At 43.1% G+C, this 26,138-nt stretch overlaps 1 protein-coding gene across 1 annotated transcript in view; it reads right to left on the bottom strand.

Annotated features, from left to right (window-relative positions):
* Window positions 1–26,138, bottom strand: part of SAXO2 (stabilizer of axonemal microtubules 2) — a 63,754-nt gene that overhangs the window by 29,846 nt on the left and 7,770 nt on the right. The window contains exons 2-3 of the mRNA XM_030190425.1: window positions 9,935–10,111; window positions 5,177–5,376 (exon numbers count right to left, since the gene is read on the bottom strand). Coding sequence (XP_030046285.1) covers window positions 5,177–5,376; window positions 9,935–10,111 — 377 coding nt within the window. The remainder of the gene's footprint in view (window positions 1–5,176; window positions 5,377–9,934; window positions 10,112–26,138) is intronic.

Consider the following 26,138-nt stretch of genomic DNA (forward strand, 5'->3'; position numbering starts at 1 on the left):
TGTCCCCCTTAGCGCTACAGCCTTCTGGCTCGCCTCCGATGTTCCACCGGCTGTCTGTGATGTCCCTTGCAGCTGCGAACTGCCCTCTGCACACTGCAAATCAGCCGTCTCTCGATCAGGTATGACGACCTGCCCCTTCGATCCTCGTGGGCGGACCTGCTGCGCTAGTAATGGCACTGCGCTTGTAGGTTGCTGACCTCCCGAAACCGATGCCTCCAGTGGAAAAAGAACCACCTATGGCTGCAACCGCTTGTCCTTGCTTGCAGCCCACTGCTCCATTCCGGGTACACCGCCCTCTTTCTTCTGCATCGGCTCAACCAGAACTGCATTAGACAACAGGCTCTCCCCTGTAGCGCCTGACCCTGTGTCTAGTATCTGAAATGATTGTCTCTGAAACTCTCTCGCTTCTGTATTTTCCTCCACAGGTCTCTGTGTCTGAGAAGTCTGATCCAGACCAGCCCTGACGTCCCTGAGCTCTGCTGTCTCTGGAAGAGGACCGGGCTGGCTTGCCAGGTACTGCATATACTTTAATGTGGCTTGTGTACCGCTCCCGGTCAGTTCTGGCACTGAAGAATGCAGGGACCCAGGAACTGAACCCTCTGTCTTCTTCCCTCTCCGTTCTGCTGTGGGGTCTGATCGTTTACTTCCCTGGCCTCCAGCGAGAGAACCAGAAGCCATTCTTTCCTTGTTCACATAAATCTCGCGCAAAGGGTTCCCAGGGCCTTTTTTTAAAACCCCAAGCAGCTGTTCTTTCTTCCCAAGCATTTTTTTTAGACGTGTTTCTTCCTTTTCATATAGGTTCTTGTGTGTTGCTGGAGCTACTTTAATCATGGTTTTAGCCATCTTGATACGTTTACCCAGATCCACCACCTCTTTCTCCACGGCCTTGATTCTCCTAACCACTTTAATCAAACCACTAGCCGGGTCCTCTGGGTCCTGGATTCTCTCCCAAAAATCTTCCTCTTCCGAGGACACGCTGTCCTCACTGCCTGTCTCCTCAGATTCAGGCTGACTCTCCTGACAGGTATCCATCTCCTCCACCTTCTCTCTGCCCGGCAAACTCCCTTCTTGGGCCTTCACCAGCTCTCCCCCCCTCTCACCTTCTGGATGTTGTAGGCCAGTGAGGGGGGTACCGGACTGGCTTCTGCCCTCGGGCTGCTGTTCTCTCCGGTCTACCGGGCTCCTCTCCCTCCTCTCTGCGGCTTTAACAGAGAGGGAACCGTTCTGCCAGGCCTTCTGGTCCTGGGCCCCAGGAGGCCCCATATCCTGGGCCTTGCCTGAGGACCGCTCCCCAGGGACCTTCCTCATTTCTGGGGAAGGGGCTAGGCCTCACCCCCTTCCCCCTGGAAGCCTGCAGAGCCTCTGGCAACACTTCCTCCTCCTTCCAAGCTTCAACAGCAACTGCCTTGGAATGCCCTCCCGCGGGAGGTGGTGGAAATGAAAACAGTAACGGAATTCAAACATGCGTGGGATAAACATAAAGGAATCCTGTTCAGAAGGAATGGATCCTAAGGAGCTTAGCCGAGATTGGGTGGCAGAGCCGGTGGCAGGAGGCAGGGATGGTGCTGGGCAGACTTATACGGTCTGTGCCACAGCCGGTGGTGGGAGGCGGGGCTGGTGGTTGGGAGGCGGGGATAGTGCTAGGCAGACTTATACGGTCTGTGCCCTGAAAAGGACAGGTACAAATCAAGGTAAGGTATACACAAAAAGTAGCACATATGAGTTTATCTTGTTGGGCAGACTGGATGGACCGTGCAGGTCTTTTTCTGCCGTTATCTACTATGTTACTATATTACTATGTGAGAAGCAAGTTGCAATAGTCTAAGCGAGAGGTGATAAGAGCGTGGATGAGGGTTCTGGTAGTGTGCTCAGAAAGGAAAGGGCGAATTTTGCTGATATTATAGAGAAAGAAACGACAGGTTTTAGCAATCTGTTGAATATGTGCAGAGCAGGGGTGTAGCTATGGGTGGGCCCGGGTGGGCACAGGCCCACCCAATCTTGGCTCAGGCCCACCCAGTCTTTGGTGACCCTTTTTATCCACCTGCCATGCAGCAGACGATCCCTCCTGTTGCACCTCGCTAATAAACAAACAAGGCAGAAGCACAGGACCACGTCTCTCTGTCTGCCGCTACTGCTTCCTGTGTGCCGGCCCAGAAGTTTATCTTAGAAGAGGCAGGACTGCTGGGCTGAACTTGCTAGAAGCGCACCCTCTGCTACTGGTAAGAATTGTTGCTGCCCTTTGCCGCGCTGCTCCATCCGTTAAACCGCTTTCAGTTTCCCTCTCGCATCCGCTCCTCCCTCCCTCAACCTCGTCCCCCCCCCCCCCGCGCAGTCCTCCGGACCGAACCGAACCGTACCGTTACCGTCGTACCTGCAGGCAGTGGTTAGGAGAGGATGCCTTCTGCTGCCTGCCACGTCCCGCCTACTCTGATTCAACTTGCTGTTTCCGTGTAGGCAGGACGCGGCAGTCAAAGGACACCGTCTGTGACCGTCGGGAGTTGGGACCAAGCGGTTTGAACTGAAGTGATCTAATCCACGGTAAGCAAGGAAGCCAATTTGGTTAATCTCTGTTTTCACTCCCCCGCATAGCTGTCATCTCCTCTAGTACACTCAATCCAAAGGAAGCAAACCTATGAGCTGCTGCATCCACGTTGTCATTCTTTACTGTTTGTCCATCTGTAATGTAACAAATCTAAAGCTGTTTCAATTGGATAGGTAGTTCCTTAAAAGGTAGAGGTCAAAAGTTTTTGTTTTTGTTTACTTATTAGACAGCTTTTTAATTTATTTGAAAGCTTCCCATATAGGTATAAATATCATGAAATAACAATTGAATATCACTAAAACATCTTTAAAATTATTATAGCTGGTAGAAACTGCAATTTTAAACTCTGTATTTTGTGCTCATTTTTGTACACTAAAAAATAAATAAATACACTGTATACAATACAGATGGACAAATTTCAGTGAGGATATCCTGTTTCCTGATGGGTTCATCTTAACTGTTGTTGTAATCTACCTTGGGAAGCCTGGTGTTATAAAGATGATGGAATATATCAGGGCTTTTTTTGAGGGGGTACTTGGGGGTACTGAGTACCGGCACCTTTTTCATTGTCTGCTAAAATTGACCCATGATCCCCAAGTTTTAATGAAAGACTCAGGCTCTACACACCAATTCTGCCTTGTCATAGGTTCTGTGACTGGTTGCAGGGGGCCTGGCTATTGTGGAGTGGGTCCCTCAGTGATCACCTCACCCCTGAAGGGTGGCCTAGCATTTGAGTACCGGCACCTATTTTGCTAGAAAAAATACAGGGTTAGATGGTGGGGAAGGGAAGGATAGAGCTGATGCTGGGCTATGAGGATGGATGGGGGGAAAAAAGAAGGGAAGGGTAGGGCTAATGCTGGGCTATGGGGATGGATTGGGGGGTAGGGAAGGGCAGAGAAGGGCTGATGCCATGCTACAGGACAATTTTTAATTTTTGGTCCTCTTTTCTATAATTGATGAGGGTTGATATATGTTCTGCATGTGACTGAGGTGAGAGATTCTGCTGGCATGTAGTTTGTGTGGTATGAATCTGACGTCTGAATTTTCCAATGGAATGTGTATTGCTGCTATGTATATTCACCTCTGCCTTTATAACAGTACTGTTGTTGGTAAACGTGTTCAGAATTGGTGTTAAGGAGCACTTTGCAGCCTTTAGTGTTACTTCACAAAGTACCTGGTAGTGAAGGGATTTTGTATTGCTATTATTGAGGTGCTACCAGAATTTGAATACATTTCTCCTATGTAATTATATTGCAGGATCCTACCATGTGTGTTGAGAAGTTTGCCATTGTAGTAGACTTATGCATGGTCAATTTTAAGATATGGGATAATTTAATCATATTTAAAAATATCAATTTTTCCATTAAATATGTATGTGGTTATGTTGATTTAGGGCAGCTGTTGGACAGACTACTTAGAAATCCATTATCAAGGGCATTCTAAGGCATTATTTTGTAGTATCACAAGAAACACTACTACACACACAGTGCCCACCCAAAAGCTCAGGTCTGGCTACGCCACTGGTGCAGAGAAGGAGAGGGAGGAGTCAAAGATGACCCCAAGGTTACGAGCTGATGAGACAGGAAGGATGAGAGTGTTATCCACAGAAATAGAGAATGAGGGAGGAGGAGAGGTTGGTTTAGGGGGAAAGATAAGAAGCTCAGTCTTGGTCATGCTTAGTTTCAGATGGTGCTGAGACATCCAGGCAGCAATATCAGACAGGCAGGCTGATACTTTGGCCTGGATTTCGGCTGAGATTTCTGGTGGGAAGCTGCTGGGATGGTTAATGCTGAGGATTTATAGTTACTTCAAGTTAATTTTGACAATTAATGCATCATAACTGCAAAACTGCATCACACATTAGTAAATAGGTCCCTCTGTATGATGAGTATAACTTACCATATTGTAAGGCATCAGTCAATCAGGTGCTGTAACCAGCTAAACATTGAGTGGAAGTGTAACGTAATGGTTAGTGAAGGGCCTGAGAACCTGGGGAATTGGGTTTGATTCCCACTGCAGTTCCTTGCGACTCTAGGCAAGTCACTTAACTTTCCATTGCCCCAGGTACAAAATAAGAACCTGTATATAATATGTAAACTGCTTTGATTGCAGCCCACAGAAAGACAGTATATCATGTCCCATCCACTTTCCCTTCTTCACCTTCCCTTTCATACCATTTTTTCCAGCTATACACAAAGACCAGGGGTTTTCAACCTGGTCCTTGGGATACACCAAGCCAGTCTGGTTTTCAAGATATCCACAATGAATATGCATGAGATAAATTTGAATGCACTGCATCCACTGTATGCAAATCTAACTCATGAACATTAATTGTGGGTATCCTGAAAACCTGACTGGCTTGGTGGGTCCTGAGGACTCGACTGAGAACCTCTCAACAACACTGAAGGAAATTATCACCCAACTAGATCTTTACCTTTGTAATAAACATTAAAATCATGAATTCATTAAACTATTCTATAAACATAGCTACAGTTTCTACAACACATCTGCTAATTCTGAGGCTGTAAAACTGCTATCCCTGGAATGCAAATCACCGAATGCATTGACATATCAAATACCTACAGTGTTAATGACCAAATCAAGCTTTCTTCTTCTAAATGTAGAAGATGTTACCTCTGTATGTAGGCAGAGTGTCGTACTTTCCACTCAAACTGTGTTTTCTGTGCGGAGGTCTTGCTAGTATCGTTGGTTGCACTTTGTGAGGGTTATAATGGGTCTTGTATGTAGTTCCATAGTCAACCTGACCAGTTTTTGGTTTGTATTCTTGTTGCATACGAAAAGGAGGAGACACATCATATGGAATGTAATCCGATCTGAAATAGTAAAATGTAATGCTGCTGTGCAATGGTTCCTTATTATAGTCTCTGTTTTTTCTTCAGATTGAACAAATATTTTGTCTTTTGCAATAGTTGCTGATTTAAATATATGATCTTTCCTGCTAACAACTAGCCGACAACTAGTTGACTAGTTAAGAACTAGTCAGTTATTTTCTTGTATCTGATAAAACACTTAATAAACAATTGGCTAATAGTTGTTTAAAGTATGGTGGAATCAGTTCTAAATGCTACTTAACTAATATTAATTTATTGGGGATTCGATTCTGTGAAATGTTTTGGAGGGGTCCATAAAATAACATTAAGGGATATTTGTAATGATCAGGGAATACAAATTGAGCATTCAGGGATGAAAAATAAGACCAAAAGGATTTTTCAGGTATCAGGATAGTGGTGAATTCCTTGACTTGTGAGGCTTGTTCATGCGGTGTTTTGCCCACAGATTTTTTTTATTTTTAATTGAGACTCCAAATTTTCACACCAAGCAAACTTGGGGGCCATTTTACTAAGCTGCACTAAGAGCTGGCCTGCACTATGACTGAGGTCATCTTTAGCACAGCTGTAAAATGGCACAGTTTTCATTTCCTCAATTAATGGCCACAGGCTAATTTCCCATTTAGTGCATGGTCATTAGCACATAAGCTCTTACAGACACCTAATTAGTAGGTGGAAAGGGCTCACGTGCTAACCATGTGCTAATCGGTAGGCATGCGGCAATGTAGCTGCACTATCCAATTAGCGCTGGGCATACCTCCCAGTGCTGGGAAAGCATTTGCAGATGCCAGAACTATCACAGGATGCGAGCGTACCCTACAATAGTGCATTTTGTCACATGGGAAACATGTGTTAGTGTTTACCGCCACTTATTAAAAGGACCGTTTGATCCGTAAACGAGCCATGATACAAAGAAAAATACAAACATAGGTGCATATGTTACCTTCACAAGATAGCTCAATCAAACAATATCGCACTAGATAAGAATTGCTTTCATATATATTGGACCGCAGAGGTGTCACTCAGATATATAACAAAATTTTAATGAGGAATTTTCACCATAATCGTCACTAGTCCCGATTTTCTTAATTTTTTAAAAAAATTTTAATTTAATATTACAGGTTTTTAGAACTGCAAAATCTTCAAAACTCCTTCTAGAAATTAAACTCTCATCTTTCACTGTCAGTCTTTGCTGCTATTGAATGTAAAATCAAAAAAATTGAAAATATCCCAATTAGCAGCTGGCCTTACGGAATTTAAACGGGGGTTGGACAGATGCCTGAGGGAAAAGTCCATTGAACATTATTAATTTTTTTTGGGGGGGGGGGGTTGCTGGGTTTTTGAAGCCTGGATTGGCCGCTGTCGGAGACAGGATGCTGGGCTTGATGGACCCTTGGTCTTTCCCAGTATGGCGGTGATTATGTGCTAGAAAGACAATGCGGGGGCAATAATCACAGATACGTACAAAAGAAGCCCAGCGCAAAAACAAAAAAATATTAAAGTGAAGGTAAGCAAAGTTAAATTATGACACAAGAGATCTCGGCAGTGACTCATTTCATGCAGGAAGCACTGCCCGACAACTCACTAGTATCATCACTGCTCTGTGCACCCCCCCTTGCTAGGAGGAAGGGTGGTAGGGGTGATATGCTGCCTCAGGGAGGGGGGAATGGGGGGGTAATGTGCCTCGGGGGGGGGGGGGGATTTGGGATGATGCACCTCAGGGGGAAGGAGGGCACAGACGACCCATTTTGGGTGACAAGCAAAGCTAGGCATGCCACTGCATACTTGTCAGGAGCTACTGCTCTGTGCCGCAAAGATACATTGAGGCTTATTTTCGAAAGAGAAAAACGCCCAAATTCCGACCTAAATCGGGAGATGGCCGTCTTTCTCTTGTGGGTGCCCAAATCGGTATAATCGAAGCCGATTTTGGGCGTTTCCAACTGCACTCCGTCGCGGGAACGCATAAAGTTGATGGGGGCGTGTCGGAGGCGTGCTGAAGGCGGGACTGAGGCGTGGTTATCGGCTGAGCAGAGATGTGCGTGCTCGGCCAATAATGGAAAAAAGAAGGGCGTTTTCAGAGAGAATTTAGGTCACTTTTGTTGGACCCGTTTTTTTCACGAACAGGTCCCAAAAAAGTGCCCTAAATGACCAGATGACCACCGGAGGGAACCGGGGATGACCTCCCCTGACTCCCCCAGTGGTCAGTAACCCCCTCCCACCAAAAAAAAACGAATGTTAAACACTTTTTTCCCAACTTGTAAGCCAGCCTCAAATGTCATCCCCAGCTCCGTGACAGCAGTATGCAGGTCCCCGAGGTAATTTTAGTTTAGTTAGTGCTGTGCGGGACCCATGCAGAGAGGAAAAATCAGAAGAAAAAAAAAAAACAAGCAAGTGCAGTCAGGGACGTCTAAATTACCAGGATAGTAAAAGGGGGAATCGCACCAGCAACCTTCTGATTACAAGCTCAGTGCTCTAGCCAGTGAACCACATTATTCAGGTGCTTAGATGTCCTTCCCTTTCCATTAAGTCCCTCCTAGTTTCTGTCAGCCAATCACCGCTGGTTAGCTGACACAGATGTCAGCTAAATGAGCTGTGATTGGCTGACAGAAACTTGGAGGGACTTAATGGAAAGGGAAGGACGTCTAATCAGTGGTGCACTGGCTAGAGCACTGAGCTTGTAATCAAAAGGTTGCTGGTTCAATTCCCCCTTTTACTATCTTTTAATTTGGACGTCCCTGACTGCACTTGCTTGCTTGTTTTTTTTTTCTTCCGATTTTTCCTCTCTGCATGGGTCCCGCGCAGCACCAACTAAAGTAAAATTGCTCTGGGGAACTGCATACTACTGTCATGGAGCTAGGTATGATATTTGAAGCTGGCATAGAGGCATCTCAGGGGGACCAGTGCACTACGAATGCTGGCCCCTCCCACGACCAAATGCCTTGGATTTGGTCGTTTTTGAGCTGGGACGCTTCGGTTTCGATTATTGCTAAAAAACAAAAACGCCCAGCTCAAAAAACGCCCTAATCCAATGTATTTTCGAAAAAAAAGATGGACGTCCATTTTTTTAGAAAATACAGTTCGGCCCGCCCCTTCACGGACCCGTTCTCGGAGATGGACGTTTTTACAAATGGGCGATCGCGTTCGATTATGCCCCTCATTATGAAACAAATTTAGTAAAAAAATAGGTTTTCAAAGAAACCTTAATGTTTTCAACAGGGGCTACGCTCTAAAGTGCAAGGGGAGACTGTTCCAAAGAAAAAGGGCCATAAAATAAAAAGCGCTTTTACGCGTTGTTTCGTAATAGGCCTGTCAGGGGTTAGGTAAGACAAGCTTATGGTCACTGAGGGAGCACAAGCAACAGGCTATTCTATACGTTATCACTACAGCACTAACTGAAAGGAGGCATACACACGGGCGAGTATGGGCAGGCCATAGGTGTCTCGCCAAACAATGCACACAACTTATAGAATACTAGTAAAAAAGCCCCGTTTGTGATGCAAATGAAACAGGGGCTAGCAAGGTTTTCTTCAGAGTGTGCATGTGGGAGTGTGTGTCCCTGCCCTCTGCCCTCTCTCCCTCCCCCTCCCCCCTTGGAGTCCAGTCCTTCAGTGTTAAGTTTCCTGCTGTTCTGTGTTACAGAGAGAGTGAGGGCATCTCTGTCCCCTCCCCCTCTGAGTCCTTCACTGTTACAGAGAGAGGGATTTCGCGCTGTGCTGTTTTCCTTCACTCATGGGGAAACCGGATATCTCTGGCGCTTCACACTTCCGGCTGGAGGCTTCAGAACGTTGGTCTTGCCTTTTATATATATAGATTATTGTGTGCATCGATCAGTATACCTGAGCACGCCCACTTACACCAGCCATTCACCTGATCAGGCCTAACTTTTGGCATGCCAAAGTAGGTTTGCGCTAGTATTCTATAACAGCTTAGGCATGCCTAAATGGCAATATAACACTGGCAGTAAGGAGGAGATTCTATATAGGGCGCCTAAAAAAATTGGCGTTGAAATCAGTACCAACTAAGCGTATTCTATAATCGTTGCCTACACTTAGTTCATATTTCAGCGCCTAAATCCACGCGCATCCATTTTTACACCAACAAAAACCTTGGTGTAAATCCCTGCACTTAGAGTTAGGCGCACTAGGCCATATTCTATAACTAGGTGCGTAAATTTTGGAATACCCACAAAACGCCCATTTCCCCACCCATAACCATGCCCCTTTTTTGCCTGCGTGTTAGAAGTTCTGCTCACTTCATTACAGAATATGCTTAGCGAGTTGTGCACGTAAATTCTAATCAGTGCCAATTAGTGCTCATTATTGCTTGGTAAGTGCTGTTATCAGTGCTCATTAGCTTACTGTTAAACTACACGCATTGTTATAGAATCTACACCGATTTTGGCGCTGATCTTTAGGCGCAATATATCAAATCCAGGGGTAAGTGCCCCTATTGTGGCGTTTACTTCTTGGCACCAAATTAGAGAATTGCCCCCTATGACTTCACAAAACAAATGTTTGAAGACCATATTGTGTTGTATATTTACCTGAATGTTGAAATTTCATTCATTCTTCCACGATCTGGTTGGTAAGCCAACTTCGGTTTCAAGCTTTGTGGGGGGATGCAAGAGCCATATTGGGGGTATTTTTCTACATATTCAGTCAAGAAGCATGGCTGATCTTCTTTTCCATAAATCCTTGTCCTATGAGGGCAGTGATGGCGCCTGTATAAAAATAAAGGTAGCATTATTTTTTAGGTTTTCTTTTACTTTTTGCAATGGTGCCTCTGGTGCCTCCAGTGTATTTCTAAAAGAAGCCTCCATATAGATAGGCTTGAGACTCCCCCAGTTTAGAACCCCGTTTTAAGAAGGCAGAAGTATTGTTTCCTCCATGGTCAGTGTCATGGGACCAACCATCAGAAGATACTCAAGAGAGTTCCAGAACAGAGCTGTCCTTCCCCTTCCTGAGCCCAGGCACATCATTTCTACAACATACACCATCTCCACATTCCTGAACCTTGATTTCTACTGGTAAACCACTCTGATACCATTTCTTATATATATGCTACCAATTAACACCAGCTTGTGCCTAAAGCTATCAATTTTTCATAGTTTCCTTGAGAATGTAGCAAAATATTAAACAATAGAAACCTCAAAGTTTCCCAGTAAGGAAATCCACCTGGTACACCCTCAATTGTGAATGGAGCAATTTTAAAAACTCCTTCTAATGGAGAAAAAAACATTGGTTCAAAAAAAATCCTGCCTAGCATTTCTTCCTCCAGCATTGAGCTCCAGTGAAACAAGGTGCTCTTGTTGACTATTTTTCGAGTTTGTTCAACATAAATTTCGACAGTGAAATGAAAGCTGGGATGGTGACACTTTTGAATGTTATTATTAGAGTAAATTGATAGCAAGACGGCAGAAGCCGATATATGAAATAGAAGTTTAAACCATTTTTCTAGTTGGGTAAGTTCAAATTGATGTACCATTCTCTGATAGGCTTTTTTTTTTATAGAGGCTTGTTGAATGTTTAACAATTTTTTTTTTTTTCAGGGGGGGGGGGGGGGGGTGTTCCCTGTATAGTTCGATTGCTATTATTTAAGAACACTCTTTCATAGTCCCATATTTTTTTGTGAGAGCTAGGGGGGATTTTTTTGAACCAATGGTTTTTCTCCATTAGAAGGAGTTTTTAAAAATTTGTTCCTCCCCCCTTAATTTATCAAGAAACCAATGACATTATCCTGCTCGTTCACAGTTGAGGTGTACCAGGTGGTACTGTTATTCATTATTGAATTTCCTCACTGGAAAGCTTTCAGGTTTCTGTTACATTCTCTAGGAAACTGTGAAAAATTGGTAGCTTTAGGCACAAGCTGGTGTTAATTGGTAGCATTGACATTTTACCAGTTTGATTTCCCATTCAGTATTTTTTGATTGTTTATAGTAGTTAGATTCAACACTTACTCTGATTCCCCAAATCCAAGCAACCTTCAAGAGCTGTTTCTACTATTTGCAACAGCTACTACTACTACTTATCATTTCTAAAGTGCTACTAGACGTACGCAGCGCTGTAAACTTGAACATGAAGAGATAGTCTCTGCTCGACAGAGCTTACAAACTAATTAGGACAGCTATGCTGCCTCTCTCCTTACATTGAGAAGGTAAATCTTATCCCAGTTGTGCATACCCTGATAACATCAAGACTGGATTACTGCAATGCACTATACAATGGTCTAAAGGGCCTGCACCAGCTTCAGTTGATTTAGATTACAGCAGCAAGACTCATAGAAGGTTGCAAGCGACGTGACCACATCACACCATTTTTGGAAAAACTTAATTGGCTACCAGCACAATACAGGGCCAAATTTAAAACTCTATGTCTGATCTTCAAGGCCCTGAAAGGGAATGACCCCGAGTACCTGAAGAATAGGATGATCCTCCACACACCACCAAGGACACTAAGGTTCTCCCAAGGACAATCACTAACCACACCCTCTCCAAAAGACATTACACGATGTGATACCTGCAAACGAGCCTTTTCCGGAGTAGCCTCCACACTCTGGAATGCACTGCCTGAAAGGCTCCGCATAACACAAGACTATCTCTACTTCAGGAAGCAGGTGAAAGCTTGGCTCTTCAACCAGGCCTTTAATGGAAGCAGTAACTAACATGTTAGTCTCACTCACACATACAAGGATTGACTTGGGTGGCACATACTGCAGCAGGACATATTATCCACTCCTACCCTAGCTGAGATAATATTTAACTATCTCTCTGACCTCATGTGCAACTTTCTTTAAATCAGTCACCTTACTTTCTAACTCTTCTTACTCTCTTTGCTTTACTCTTCACTATCAATTAAAATGTTCTATTACGTATTGTGTTGACAATGTAAGTAGCATACCATGCCATACTTTGTATTGTTATTTGAATATTTTTACTGCTGTAATTGCCTATTGCTCATGTTTGTTCTATTCTTACTGTACACCACCTTGAGTGAATTCCTTCAAAAAGGCGATAAATAAATCCTAATAAATAAATATATATAAACATTTCTGTAACATTGATGTGATTAATCAGTAATAAAAAGGGGATGCTGAAAATGAAATTGATTTAATAGTATGCTTCATATCTGTATATATAAAACTCACCCTCAACGTTCTATTCTCTGACATCACTGAAGCCAAGGTTCGTAAGTTCGTGGTGCTGAATCCACGAAAATCATCCAGTCTCTGGGCCCCGCCCTCGCGTCAAACATTATGACGTTGAGGGCGGAGCAATTCAGTCACACATTGACGGCGTCAGTGACGACGAAGGTGCGTTGGTTGGGTGGTTGGTTGGTTGGGTGGGGGGGGGAGGGCAGAGGAAAGCCTTGCTAGCGCCCGTTTCATTGGCTCCAGAAACGAGCCTTTTTTACTAGTATTCAATAATTACAATGGCACAATGATAAATAGAAATAAAATATCATCCAAATACAACTATTTCCTGGAGAAAACTATTGCTAAGGTAGCTTTGTGTAAATCCACTACCTATCCCTGAGAAGGGGGGTGTAGTTGTAATTAGTATGGAATCATTTTTTTTAGTATCTTGCCAGATACTTGTGACCTTGACTGGCCACTGTTAGAAACAGGATACCGGGCTCGATGGATCTTTGGGCTGGCCCAGTATGGCAAATCATATAGTTCTATGTCAAATCAACTGTACTGTCAAAATTTCCCATATATACCGTAACTATTTCCAAAACAACTCAGTACACGCTGGTACATTTTATAGATACATCTGCTGAAAAATAACTTCACTCCATTCAGTGTGACAGAAACCCAATGAATTTCAAACTAAATATATTTTTCTTCTTTCATTTTTATTACACCAGAAGGAAAAAGCCTCAGAACCTTTTAGGCAATAAAATACCTCGGTAATCTCTTACCAGCTATACAAACCTTCCGACTATAGCAAACATATTTTTGTGCAAAGTGATTCTCACTTCTATTTAACTGAAGAAAAATAATGACACTTAAGGGGTCCTTTTACTAGGGGGCGCTGAAAAATGGCCTGTGGTAGTGTAGGCATGGGTTTTGGCCATGCACAGGTCCATTTTTCAGCGCCCCTGTAAAAAAATGCCTTTTTAAAATTTTTGCCAAAAATGGACGTGTGGCAAAATGAAAATTGCCACGTGTCCATTTTGGGTCTGAGACGCTACCGCCAGCCATTGACCTAGCATTAAAGTCTCACGTGGTAACCGTGCAGTAATGACCTAAGAACGTCAAATGCCACTTGGCGCAAATCCGATACGCACATCCAAAAATAAAAATTAATTTTTTGACGCGTGCCAAAATTGAAATTACTGCAAGAGCCACGTGGTAGCTGGGTGGTAACTCCATTTTGTCGCAGGTTGGGTGCACGTAGACGCTTATACGGATTAGTAAAAGGGCCCCTAAGTTTTTTTTTTACTAAACTGAGCTGCCAATTTATACAATTGCTCCAATTGGCCTTTAAAATCAATGAAAATTGCCATCATCTGTGTTACGTAATGCAACTGGTAGCATGCTCCACAGAGGAGGCGCATGACAGCAAAAAGCTCAGGTACAGGTCAGAGTAACCCTACCATCAACCAAAGGAGCCAGTGTGCATTGGAGCCGACTCTGTGGGTGCCATGGGTGCTTGAGCACCCCCAATATTGAGAAAATTCACTATGTGTATCCAAGGAAGGGTTATTTCCACTGGTCTTAGCACCCCCAATAATTTTGAAAAGTTGGCTCCAATGCCAGTGTGTACATGGACTGAGAACACAAATGCAGTGGCTGACTTGTTATTTGTGGCTGAAGAAGTAAATGTAAACAATTAAGACATGAATACTGTCATGATTTAAACAAGTAACAAACAAGTGCTCTCTACATATAATATAATATATTCTCCAAGACCATCAGAAATTATGCAAATGTATCAGTCTTCACCAACATCGTGTGATCATATTTCATCAAAGTTCCTCATCGGTCCAAACAATTTTGATCCATTTTTAATATTACTTCCTAATATGAGTAATTTTTCTACTTTTCTTTAAAAAACATACAGTATTCCTATCAAATCTTAAATCTTGATTTGTATTTCAAAACTCTTTACTTATGTTACTTAATCCATAGACTATAAGCTTTCTTTGACACGTATAACTAGCTTCTTCTTACTTATCTGCTGACCTTTTAACAGATGGCACTGGTTCAATTGAAATCAATGATCTGAGTCCAAAATAGTTTTATTTTTTAATCGATTGTTGGAAAAAAATTAAACATAAGGGCTTTAAAAATGTCTGTCTGTCAGGAGGCAAAATATCTCACCAAAATTTTAATGAACCGAGACCAAATCTGGGAGTACAATTGGTGAAAACACAAAACAAAGTTTGAGAATGAGCCAGACTGAATTGGGGATTCCAGAAAATTATATCTCAAAAATGGCCCAATGCATTCCTGTGGGAGAAGGAGTTCCAGTCATATAGTAAAGTGCTCCTTCCAAACTGCCTCTTCCTTTTTTCTCTACTCTCCTGGTTGCAAACACAAAATCAACACAGATACACCCACAAATATACTGGTGCACAGATATACCCCACACATATACATGCAAAATATAGACAAAACGGGCACATAGAATGATTGGAAATAGTTCCATGCGTGCATGCTTTCCTCACTATTGCCCTCCTGTCCATTGCCACACTCCTCTCACTGCTGGGTGGCCTTCAAGTGATTTAGATATATTTCATTCTTTTGTTATAAATTCTATTGTGAAAACTAAAGACTGAGCCAACATGGATTCACACTTCCCCCTACTCCCCCAGGAAGGGTTGGAAATTATTTCATGACACATGCTCTGCACGTTTTCCTCTGTCTTTGGTGAGCTGCCTATTAATGATTCAGATGCATATTTCATTTTCTTTGTTGTAAATGTTGTCATAAAAAATAGTGACTACCATTTTAAAATTGAAACTGAAGAGAAGCCTGGGCTGGTTTGTTATATATTAGTAATGGTGGGCTGTTTTTGTTCATATTGTTTTGTGTTGGCTCTCAATAAAAGATATAAAAAAAAAACCAGAGCAGGAAACCATGACACATTCAACAAAAATAAACCCAGTAAGCACACACACACACACACAAATACACTTGTACGCTGGAAAGAATTCCCCAAGCCATACTCTGCATACTTTCACTATTTGTTTTAAATCCTCACAATAGACATTATTTCTGCTTTTCTGGTGGACAGTCTCTTTTGTTTAGGTTTACAGTATCTTAGTAACTTTCACAACAAAGGCAACACCTGGGTAACATGCCTGAACCATAGGTGTCTTTATGAAACCCTTGGCACCTGTCCAAAACAGGTTCATACTGTGTGATGTTAAAGACCAATGTTATATAAAATCTCTGTTCAAACCCATCTGACAATCAAGAGAGCAGAGTGTGAGAATAGGAATGACAGCAAAAGGATTAGAAAGGGCAGGAACCTTAAATCCAAAGTAAAATGAAAACAGGAATAATAAACAACCAAGGCCGTAACTAGGTGAGTGTAGAGAATGTGGTGGCACATAGCCAGATCTTTGAGGGGGTGTAGATTGGGCTGTTGGAGACAGCACAGAGTTGGAGAGCTCTGATAGAAACAGGGAAATGACAGCAGATAAAGACCATTTGGCCTATTTAGTCTGCCCATCCATACCATCTACTACCCCTTCCTCTCCCTTAGAGATCTTACATGTGTGTCCCATACTTTCTTGAACTCGGATACAATCTTCATCTCCACCACCTCCACAAGGAGGCCATTCTGTGCTTCCACAATCCTTTCTGTACTCCTGAGTCTATCCCTTTTCACCTTCAGCCTATGCCCCCCTCATTCTAATGCTTCCTTTCAATTGAAAGAGACTTGCCTCTCTGGCACCTTTCTTTCAAAGTAAGTATATTGAGATCTTTAAGTAAGTCTTTCACCATAGTGTCCTAATGGTTAGAGCACCAATCTTGCAATCCAGAGGTGGCCAGTTCAATTTCCACTGCTGCTCCTTGTGATCTTGGGCAAGTCACTTAACCCTCCATTGCCTCAGGTACAAACTTAGATTGTGAGCCCTCCTGGGACAGAGAAATAATATCCAGTGTACCTGAATGTAACTCACCTTGAGCTACTACTGAAAAAGATGTGAGCAAAATATAAATAAATATATTTTATGACAAAGGCCACTGACCATTTTAGCATCCACCTTCTGGACAGAATCCATCTCGTTTATAGGTTTCCAAAAGTGCAGTTTCCAGAATTGTACATAGTACTCTAAATGGGGTCTCAACTGAGACTTCGACAGAGGCACTATTACCTCCATTTTCCTGTTGGCCATTCCTCCCTCTATGCACCCAAGCATCTTTCTAGCTTTTGTTGTTGCCTGTTCACTGGTTAGATCCCCACTGTGGCTTCTTGTGACCCTAGGCAAGTCAATCAACCCCCCATTGCCCCAGGCAGAAAAAAAAACAACTTAAATTGTGAGCCCACTATGGACAGAGAAAGTACCTATGTAAAATATGTAAACCGCTTTGGCTGTACCAAATGCATGATCCATATCTGTTTGGACACATTAAGGCCATCAGATACAATCAGCCATGTTCCATTCTTCTTTTGTACACTGAAGTACTTCAGCCCTAATACTGTACCACTCCCTCAGGGTTTTGTAGGCCAAATAAATAACCTTGCATTATTTTTTAGCAGTAAATCTTAGGACCCCATTTTTTTTTACGTCAATTTATGTACCGTATCTTATTGCAACTGCTTTTAGCACGTGCTAACCATTAGTGCATGCTGTGTAGGTGCCCACAATATTCCTATGGGTGCCTACACAGTTAGCATGCAATAATTTTGTGCATGTGCTAAAAACGCTAGCGCACCTTAGTAAACAGAGTCCTTAGATGGTTAATTCTCTCATTCCATTGGCATCTATTTACGTGATACACAGGCCTCCTTCATAGATAGAAGAAGTGGACAGAGATTTAATTGAAGATATTCACAATAAAGAGCTATGAAAGGAGAAGTACTTCTAATAGGAGATTTCAACATGCTGAATCTTGATTGCGGCATCCCTGTTACCGGGTCGTCTAAAAATAGGGAGATCCTGAATTCTCTCGGGGAGAGCTGTTCCAGCAGTTGGTAATGAAACCCAGACAGGATGGGACCATCCTTTAGGTGAAAAGAGTGCTCAGGAATATTGGATACCCAAAAGGCTTGCATCCTGTGCATCTCTTATCCTCTCACTTCTGCTCCAAAGACAGATTCAATTCTCCTCCTTTTACAAGGGCAACATTTATCAAATGTAACATTCTGCACCCATAGGAATTAGGGGGACAATTTTCAAAACCTTGTGCAACTCATAGGTCTGCAATTGGCCTGCAAACTCATTTTGAAGGGAAAACTTCTGTTGAAACATTCCTTTGAAAACCTGATGTCGTACATTGAGGACACAAAAGTACTTGTGGACTTGCTTTCTAGCACACATTTTGTGAACCCCTGTTTACTCGTATATAAAGTTTTGAGAATTGTCCTCTATGTTTACAAGTGCCTTCTCTGGGGAGGTATCCTTAGTGATCAAGAAATGGAGGACAGGAGAGAAGGGCATTGGGTCCTAGTTTCCAAATTTATTTCTATGCACCCTTTCCCTGTCATAGCCACTCATAGGTCTCTCTTCCCTTTTTCCTCTTCTTTGGTTGGTGCTGGTCCCAGGCTGTGGAAATCTTCAAGAAGTGACAAAGAAATAAAATCAGTGTGGCTCCTCCCCCTTCTCCCACACAAGCTTCCTGCTACTAAGGAAAACTGTGTGGGGACAAGGTCATCATAAAATCTGCAGGCACAACATAGGCTTTCAGCCCTCAAGTAAATTTCTTTCCTATTGCTACCGTATGCCTGACACTGTCTGAAGAGTCCAGCTTCTGTGCTTCTTTGCACTCTGAACTTGCAATGCTATTCTATGGAAACATTAGTTCTTACCTGATAATTTTCTTTTCTTTAGTCCCAAAGGATTAGTCCATACTTGTGGGTTGCACTCATCTATCAGAAGGTGGACATAGAGATATCATCCTTATCCAAGTCTGTTTAACCTTCAAAGATTCCATTCAATCTCAGGTAGATGAGCACATGGGATCCCATAAGCAAGCCAACACTCATCTTGCCTCTTCACCATGCTTTGCAACAGGCTAAACAGCAACCAACAATAATGAGGCTGATGCCTGAAAATGAATCCTCCTAGATCTCTGCGATCGTGCTAGATGGTATCCAGTCACTACTAACCTTCCAGGACTGTAGGGAGAACTGTAATGTGCTGATATCAGCTTAGCTACCCCATGACCTGCTGTGCCACTAGGCTGTGTTCTCTTTAAGTGCTCCTTGTTTCCTCCTAATTATATTGCTGGTTAGTGGCTGGCTACTATTTTATTTATTTTATTATATTTGTACCCTGCGCTTTCCCACTCATGGCAGGCTCAATGCGGCTTACATGGGGCAATGGAGGGTTAAGTGACTTGCCCAGAGTCACAAGGAGCTGCCTGTGCCTGAAGTGGGAATCAAACTCAGTTCCTCACTTCCCCAGGACCAAAGTCCACCACCCTGACTACTAGGCCACTCCTCCACTGTTGCTAATATTTGAGATTCTACATGGAATGTTGCTACTATTGCAGATTCTACATGGAATGTTGCTATTCCACTAGCATCATTCCATGTAGAAGGCTGTGCAGGCTTCTGTTTCTGTGAGTGGATGTCAGACTCATAGAAACAGAAGCCTGCACAGCCTTCTACATGGAATGTTGCTAGTGGAATAGCAACATTCCATGTAGAATCTGCAATAGTAGCAACATTCCATGTAGAATCTCCAATAGTATCTATTTGATTTTTGTTAACATTTGTACCCCGTGCTTTCCCACTCATGGCAGGCTCAATGCAGCTTACATGGGGCAATGGAGGGTTAAGTGACTTGCCCAGAGTCACAAGGAGCTGCCTGTGCCTGAAGTGGGAATCAAACTCAGTTCTTCAGTTCCCCAGGACCAGAGTCTACCACCCTAACCACTAGGCCACTCCTCCACTCCTGAACCAGGACTAGGAATGCCATTTGTTTAAATACTGATATCTCAGTAACCCAGTGATTCCCAAACCTTCCTGGGGAAATTCAAGCCAGTCAGGTTGTCAGGAAATCCACTAGATTTGAATAACAAGGAGGCAGTGTGTGCAAATTGATCTCATGAATATTCATTGTGGATATCCTGACAACCTGACTGGCTGGGCTTCCCCTAGGACAGGTTTGGGAATCATTGTAGTGACCAATGGATGTTTTCCTTCAGGTTTAGTAACACTTGAAAGAATTAATCTTTGACTACATAAAATGTCAGTCTTTTAAAATAACTCTACAATGCCAATAGGACTCTGGGTTAACATTGCTATATTGCAGGGGTTCTCAACCCAGTCCTTGGGACACAGCAAGCCAGTCTGATTTTCAGGATTCCCAAAATGAATGAATAAATAAATATGCATGAGATAAATTTGCATGCACTACCTCCATTGTATGCAAATCTATCTCATGCATTTTCATTATAGGTAACCTGAAAACCTGCTAGCTGGGTGTGTCCTGAGGACTGGATTCAGAAGCACTGCTATACTGTAAAGTTCATAGTATGGTAACATTTTGCGCTTTAAGCATACCTGCAGTTGATAAGTTTTACAAATTCAAATTAATATAGCAATTAAAAGGGAGGATGCCCCTGTAGATTGAATTCTTTGTTAAAAGTATTCCAAACATTACTGAATGATATGGTTATTCACCAACTCTATTTATTGTTTCTTGCAATGCAAAAAGCTACAAATTCAGGGGGTCTTTTACTAAGGCACGTTCACACTTTTAGCGCGTGCTAAAAAGAGGCGCACGCTAAACGTTAGAGACGCCCACGCATTCCTATGGGCGTCTCTAAAGATTTAGCGCGCGCTAAAAATGTGAGCGTGCCTTAGTAAAAGACGCCTGTCATTAAATAAATACTCCACTGCACTAAATTGTGGGCATAAAATACACAGACATAACTTATAAACCTGTTTGTAATTGTCTTGAGCTCAAATTTGGCAAGTAATTAAATCTAAAATCCAGATTCAAAGAATAAAAGTAGAAGGATATGTTTACATAAGAGTAAGACAATTGATTGATTGATTGTTGTCATTTACAATGTGACAATTTATTACTCTAGGTCAGGGGGTTCTGAACTCAGCCCCTAGGAATACACACAATCTGGTTTTCAGGATACTCACCAGAAATCTGAATGAGATAGATTTGCAAATAATGGAGGCAGAGCATGCAGATCTATCTCAGGCATTTTCACTGTGGATCTCCTGTACACCTGACTGGCTGGGTGGGTCCTGAGGAATGGGTTAAGACCATCTCACAGTTATATTGCATATTTTCCCTCTTAGGAGTGGTTGGAAGCACAACAGATTTTACTGCATATTTACTGTTCTGAAGCCAAAATGGCTTTTTCATTGTTTCATACCCTTAAGGCTGGCAACAGTTTAGAAAGAGGGAGTCTATTAACCAGCCTAAACCCAAGGATGGCATAACAATGACAACATATCTCTTGGTTATCCAGTGACAAGTATATTGCCCACCCCATCTTAGAACTCCAGGTAAATACACTGGACCAGATATTTTATTTCCACCAACTAAGCACAACAACTTTTTTTTATCCCTTTAAAGAAATACCACACTGACTTTTTCTCTCAAAAAACACTGCCTACTTTCTTGTCTTCAGGAACATCAATACACTTTGAAGAAGGGTGAAATCAATGGGTTGCTTTTCAATCAGACAAAATCACTATCAAATTAGCAGATCCTCACAGACATACCTCAGTGCCCATATCACAAATAAGGTAAAATTAGTTTTTATCTGATAATTTTCTTTCCATTAGTCCCAACAGATCAATCCAGAGGCTTGTGGATTATGTCCACTTAACTGGTATGTAAACTGCTTTGAATGCAGTTGCAAAAACCATAGAAAGGCAGTATATCAAGTCCCATTCCCTTTGTCACAAACACAATTTCCCACATTAAATGCTTGCTACCATTGATCACCACACCAACTAACAACTGAATTGTCCCACTATCCCTGAACATAACTTGCCTTGAGCTACCAAAAAAGGAATGAGCCAAATCCAAAATCCCTCCCCTCTCTCATAGGTACACTACCTTCTCATGTCAGTTCCTTGCTGTCTTTTCAAGCAAAAATCCTGCTCTTTATCCCTTCAGATAAATCAGCTTCTGTCCTCATAGCCACAGCAGCCGCTGTTACTATGAAGGCATCAGTTGCCCATCTGCTCTCATTCCCCACAGACTGACTCAGACAAAAATTACTTACATCACAGGGTGGCTTTTGAGCGGTTAACGATTCAGGATATTTTTAGCACAGGTTTAAATATGTACAAGAAACTATTCAATAACAGGAACCCTTGGGGTGCAGTACTAATTTATTGCAAAGGGTTAATTATAAGGATAAAATGAAGTGAAAGGTGGTTAATAAAAGTATGGTTTTTTTTCACCATCTGTGCAGGCATGAGGGCGGCTTTAATTATTGTTATGTAAATGGTTTCAGTGCATGTGACATATCTGCTCAGAACAATAAAGAGGTTTGGCAAAGCAAGTGATAAGACAGTTGCACATTCCCTATAAGCTAGATCTCTGGCCACCTGGCTTTCCTATTCTGTATAGATCAGTTACGGTTAGTCAAACAAACCTCTGCTGCTTATATTTTACAGGGCTGAACATTAGGATCATTTTAGAAATGTTCCATGTCATTTGCACATGGAAATAATGGGTTTATATGTGTAACTGCTTCTACACATATAAGAGACAATTTTAGAAACCTGCTACTTTCAGATGTATACCCACAGCATGCATAGTTTTCAGCAGCACTTTTTGTAACGTGGTATATGCCAGTACAAAGTGGCACCTTTTCCAGCCTGTCAAAATCGTCCACACAACCAAGAACTGGCAAACCTAAAAGAATAGCTCAGGACTTGGGGCTTGTGCATGAGCTTAGCTTCTACTGATCCCACTCTCTCCAACAGAGGAAGCCTGTGTGGAGGGAGAGGGACAAAGAATGCATGCACAGGCAAAGAGAAAAAAGGAGTTATTAGAGGCAGTGTGGGTGGAAACAGAAGAAGAGATGCTGGGTGGGTGGGAAGTGGGATGCCTGAAATGGAGGGAGGATGGAATGACAGAGAGGAAGTGCTGAACATGGATGAGGGGGAGGGGTGAATGGAAGACAGAAAGGAAATACTGGGCATGAAGGGAACGAAGATGCTGGACATGGATGGAAGAGGGATGGAGATGCTGAAAAAGGAGAGATTCTGATTGGCAGGGTGTGGGAAGGGAAGGGAAGAAAAGAGAAGAGAAGAGAAGGAGAGATGCTAGACATGAGATGGATTGTGGGGGGTGTAGGGAAGACAGAAAGAAGATACTGGGCATGGACGGGGTTGAAAGAAAGACAGAAGGAAGATGATGGACATGGATGGGGGAGGGATGGAGATGCTGAAAAAGAGAGATTCTGATTGGCAGGGGATGGGATGAGAAGAGTGAGGAGAGATGCTAGACATGGGAGGGAAGGGAAGAGATGGGAAGGAAGAGGGGAGATACTGGACATGGATAGAGCTTCTTGGGGTTTCCCATTCAGTTTTTTCTCTGCACATTTCTGTTTTTAACTTGTGGCCACTTATTTTCATTTCCAATATCTTTGACTTTTGTTTTATTTGCATGCAGTGGAGGCAGTGCATGCAAGTCTCTCTCATTAATATTTAATGTGGTTATGCTGAAAACCTGACTGGCTGGGGTGCCTCCAGGACTTGGTTTGGGAATCAATGCTCTAAGCTGAGCGGGAGTCCTCCACCTACAGTCCTGCCAGTGGAGGGTGCTGTTTCACTGCCACATTTTCAATAGTAAGGTACAAGCAAGCTCTGCAGGACTCCAGGAACCCACCCCTGTTGCTAGTGATTGAAAGCACAATGTTGAAGCACCACCTCCTACTGGCAGCAATGCCGTTGAAGGGCTCCTGCTCAGCTTAGAAAGAACAGTGATTACTTTAGACTGTTTTTTGTAATTGAAATCACCCCTTATTATAGTGTTGTCAAATTTTCTAGATTCTCAAATTTCTGTTAACATTTCATCATCTGTCTGTTTATTCTGGTTGATGGTAGTACACCTCCCGCCACGCTTCTAATTTCCTTCACAAATGAAATTTCATTCCATAAGGATTCAATGTCACAATCTGCTTATTGCAGGATTTTTGTTCTGTTTCACTCAATTCTCTCTTTAAGGAGCCCTTTTACTAAAATGAACTAAAATATTGGCTTAGTGCATTTTAATGTGAGAATTTCCCATGCGCTAAGGGCCAGATTCTATAAATGACATCTTAAAAATCAGTGCCGAAAAACTATGCGCTTAGCGTGATTCTATAAACTATGCCTAAAGTTAGGTATAGTTTACAGAATATGCTTAGTGGCTGTTCTTGCGAGTAAAATTTAGGAGCTCCCATTTAGGTCACCTAAAACCAGGCCTAAATACCTGCGCTTAACTTAGGCGCAGATTGGGTGTATTCTATAATACTGCGCATAGTTTTTTGAAATGTTCACGATCTGCCCATGATCACACCCCCTTTTGGCTACACACATTAAAATTTATGTGCACCACGTTATAGAATACGCCTAGAAAGTTGTGGGTGTAAATTCTAATTAAAGCCAATTAGTGTTGCTAATTGGTTAAGTACCAATTATTGGCACTGATTGGCTTGTTAATCAGTTGAGCTGAGTGCGCAATTTGGCCATGCCACCATATTAGCGTGCACAACTTAAGGAGTCAATTATAGAATTTGGATGTAAGCATATATTTTAAGCAGCAGTAAATTACGGATTTTTTTTCCAGGACCTGTGCTAATTTTTCTATTAGTGCACAGGACCTGCAAAATAAATAACACATAACTCTATTTAGGATGCATTAAGTCTGTGCTATCCATTTAGCATGTGCTAATACAAACACACTAGATGGATAACACTTCCATTTGTCATCCTCCTTCCACAGGTCTCTGTCATGCCTATCTCACTCTTCATTTTCATAAAAAGTACAATGAGTGCTGGGTATTCCATTTGTTATTTGCTTCTGTCTCATAGGAATCAGAGACCTCAAATTTAGTTCAAAAGTTCTAAAGTCCCACTTCGACGTATTCACATCTAATCTGCAGATAAATAGTCTTTCCTTTACGTACATGTCAAAAATAACATAATAGAACTACAGTGCATTCATCTCTGTCTTATTATTCAGCTCTCTTCAATACAAATTTTTCCAATATGGAAAACTAGTGTGAAAGGCCCGTTTCAGAGAGGAATGAAATGGGTGCTAGCACCGCTTCCCCCCCCCCCCCCGATGTCTGCACTGCCACTGTCCCCCTCGGCCTCACCAAGTCGCCGCCGCTGCTCCCCCTTCTCCATGCGGCCAGCAACTGTCTGCATCCAGAGAGGCGGGGCGGCGGTCCAAAATCAGCATCAGGTGTTTTAACGAAGCAGGCGAGGCACTGCAGGAGGCCATCAGGACTGGCAGTTGGCTGTGCAGCTGGTCCTCGCGCCTGGACGCCAGTGCCCCTGGAGAAGGACCCTGTAGGAGTGACGTGAGGCGAGAGGAGCGGCTGCAGAGCTGTTTACACGAAGCTGATGTTGTTTTTGTTGGTCCGGTACTGCAGCTTCGGGTAGAGATCGGAGCGGCACGGCAGGTCTGTTGGGTGTGTGTGTGGGCGGCACTGGAGGGAAAGTTGCTGGGCGGAGGGAGAGGGGGGAGCGGTGGCAACTTGGGAGAGGGGGTGTAGGGTGAAAAGGCCCGTTTCTGACACAAATGCAATGGGCGCTAGCAAGCTTGGTCTCGGAGTGTGTATGTTTGTGAGAGTGTGTGTGGGAGTGACTGTGTGAGAGAGAGCGAGTGAATGTGCGAGTGGGTGTGTGACAGAGAGTGAGTCTGGGTGCGAGTGTGCCTGTGAGAGAGTATTTGTGTGAGGATGCCCCTCCCCCTCCCAGGTCTCAGGACCACCTCCCCCTCTGCGTTCCCCTCCCCTTCTCCTTTGTGGTCTCAGGACCCCCTGCCTCTTCCCCCCTCTGCGTGGTTGGTGTGTGTGTGTGTGTTGGTGTGTGTGTGTGTGTGTTGGTGTGTGTGTGTGTTGGTGTGCAGGAGAGGAGCAGATCCGAGCTTGCTGGCTATGCTTCCCTACTCCTTACTCCTGCCTGTGATTCGTGAAACCGGATATCTACACAACCATGCAAAACGGAAGTGAGGCTTCATTAGAACGTTGGTGGTGCCTTGATAAGGGAAACCTATATTTAACAGGACCCAAGAAAATGCTGTCGGACTGCATCTATATCGTGACTGGCATAGAAGCGTGGTGCATATTTAATTTTGCTTAAATATGTTTTATCCTCCACCTGATTTGAAAGCCACTGCATCTGCTCCTGTGGATAAAAGGGAAAGATGCAGGCCCCTTCTAAGTTTCTACAAAGCAGCCCAAAAGTCCCAATTTGAGAAGTAACTCTCTCTCCCTTCACAGGCTGTGCGGGCTGAATTGCTAAAGAGCTAGAAGGGAGGAGGATTAGAGACATGAAAAAACCCAGTCTGCTGCATGGCAACACACTGCACACATATTGGGCAATCTAAAAAGCTCTTAAGCTAAGTAATCCAAAACAAGTTAAGTTC

This window comes from Microcaecilia unicolor, chromosome 1 (genome assembly GCF_901765095.1).
Source record: "Microcaecilia unicolor chromosome 1, aMicUni1.1, whole genome shotgun sequence".
NCBI lineage: Eukaryota > Metazoa > Chordata > Amphibia > Gymnophiona > Siphonopidae > Microcaecilia > Microcaecilia unicolor.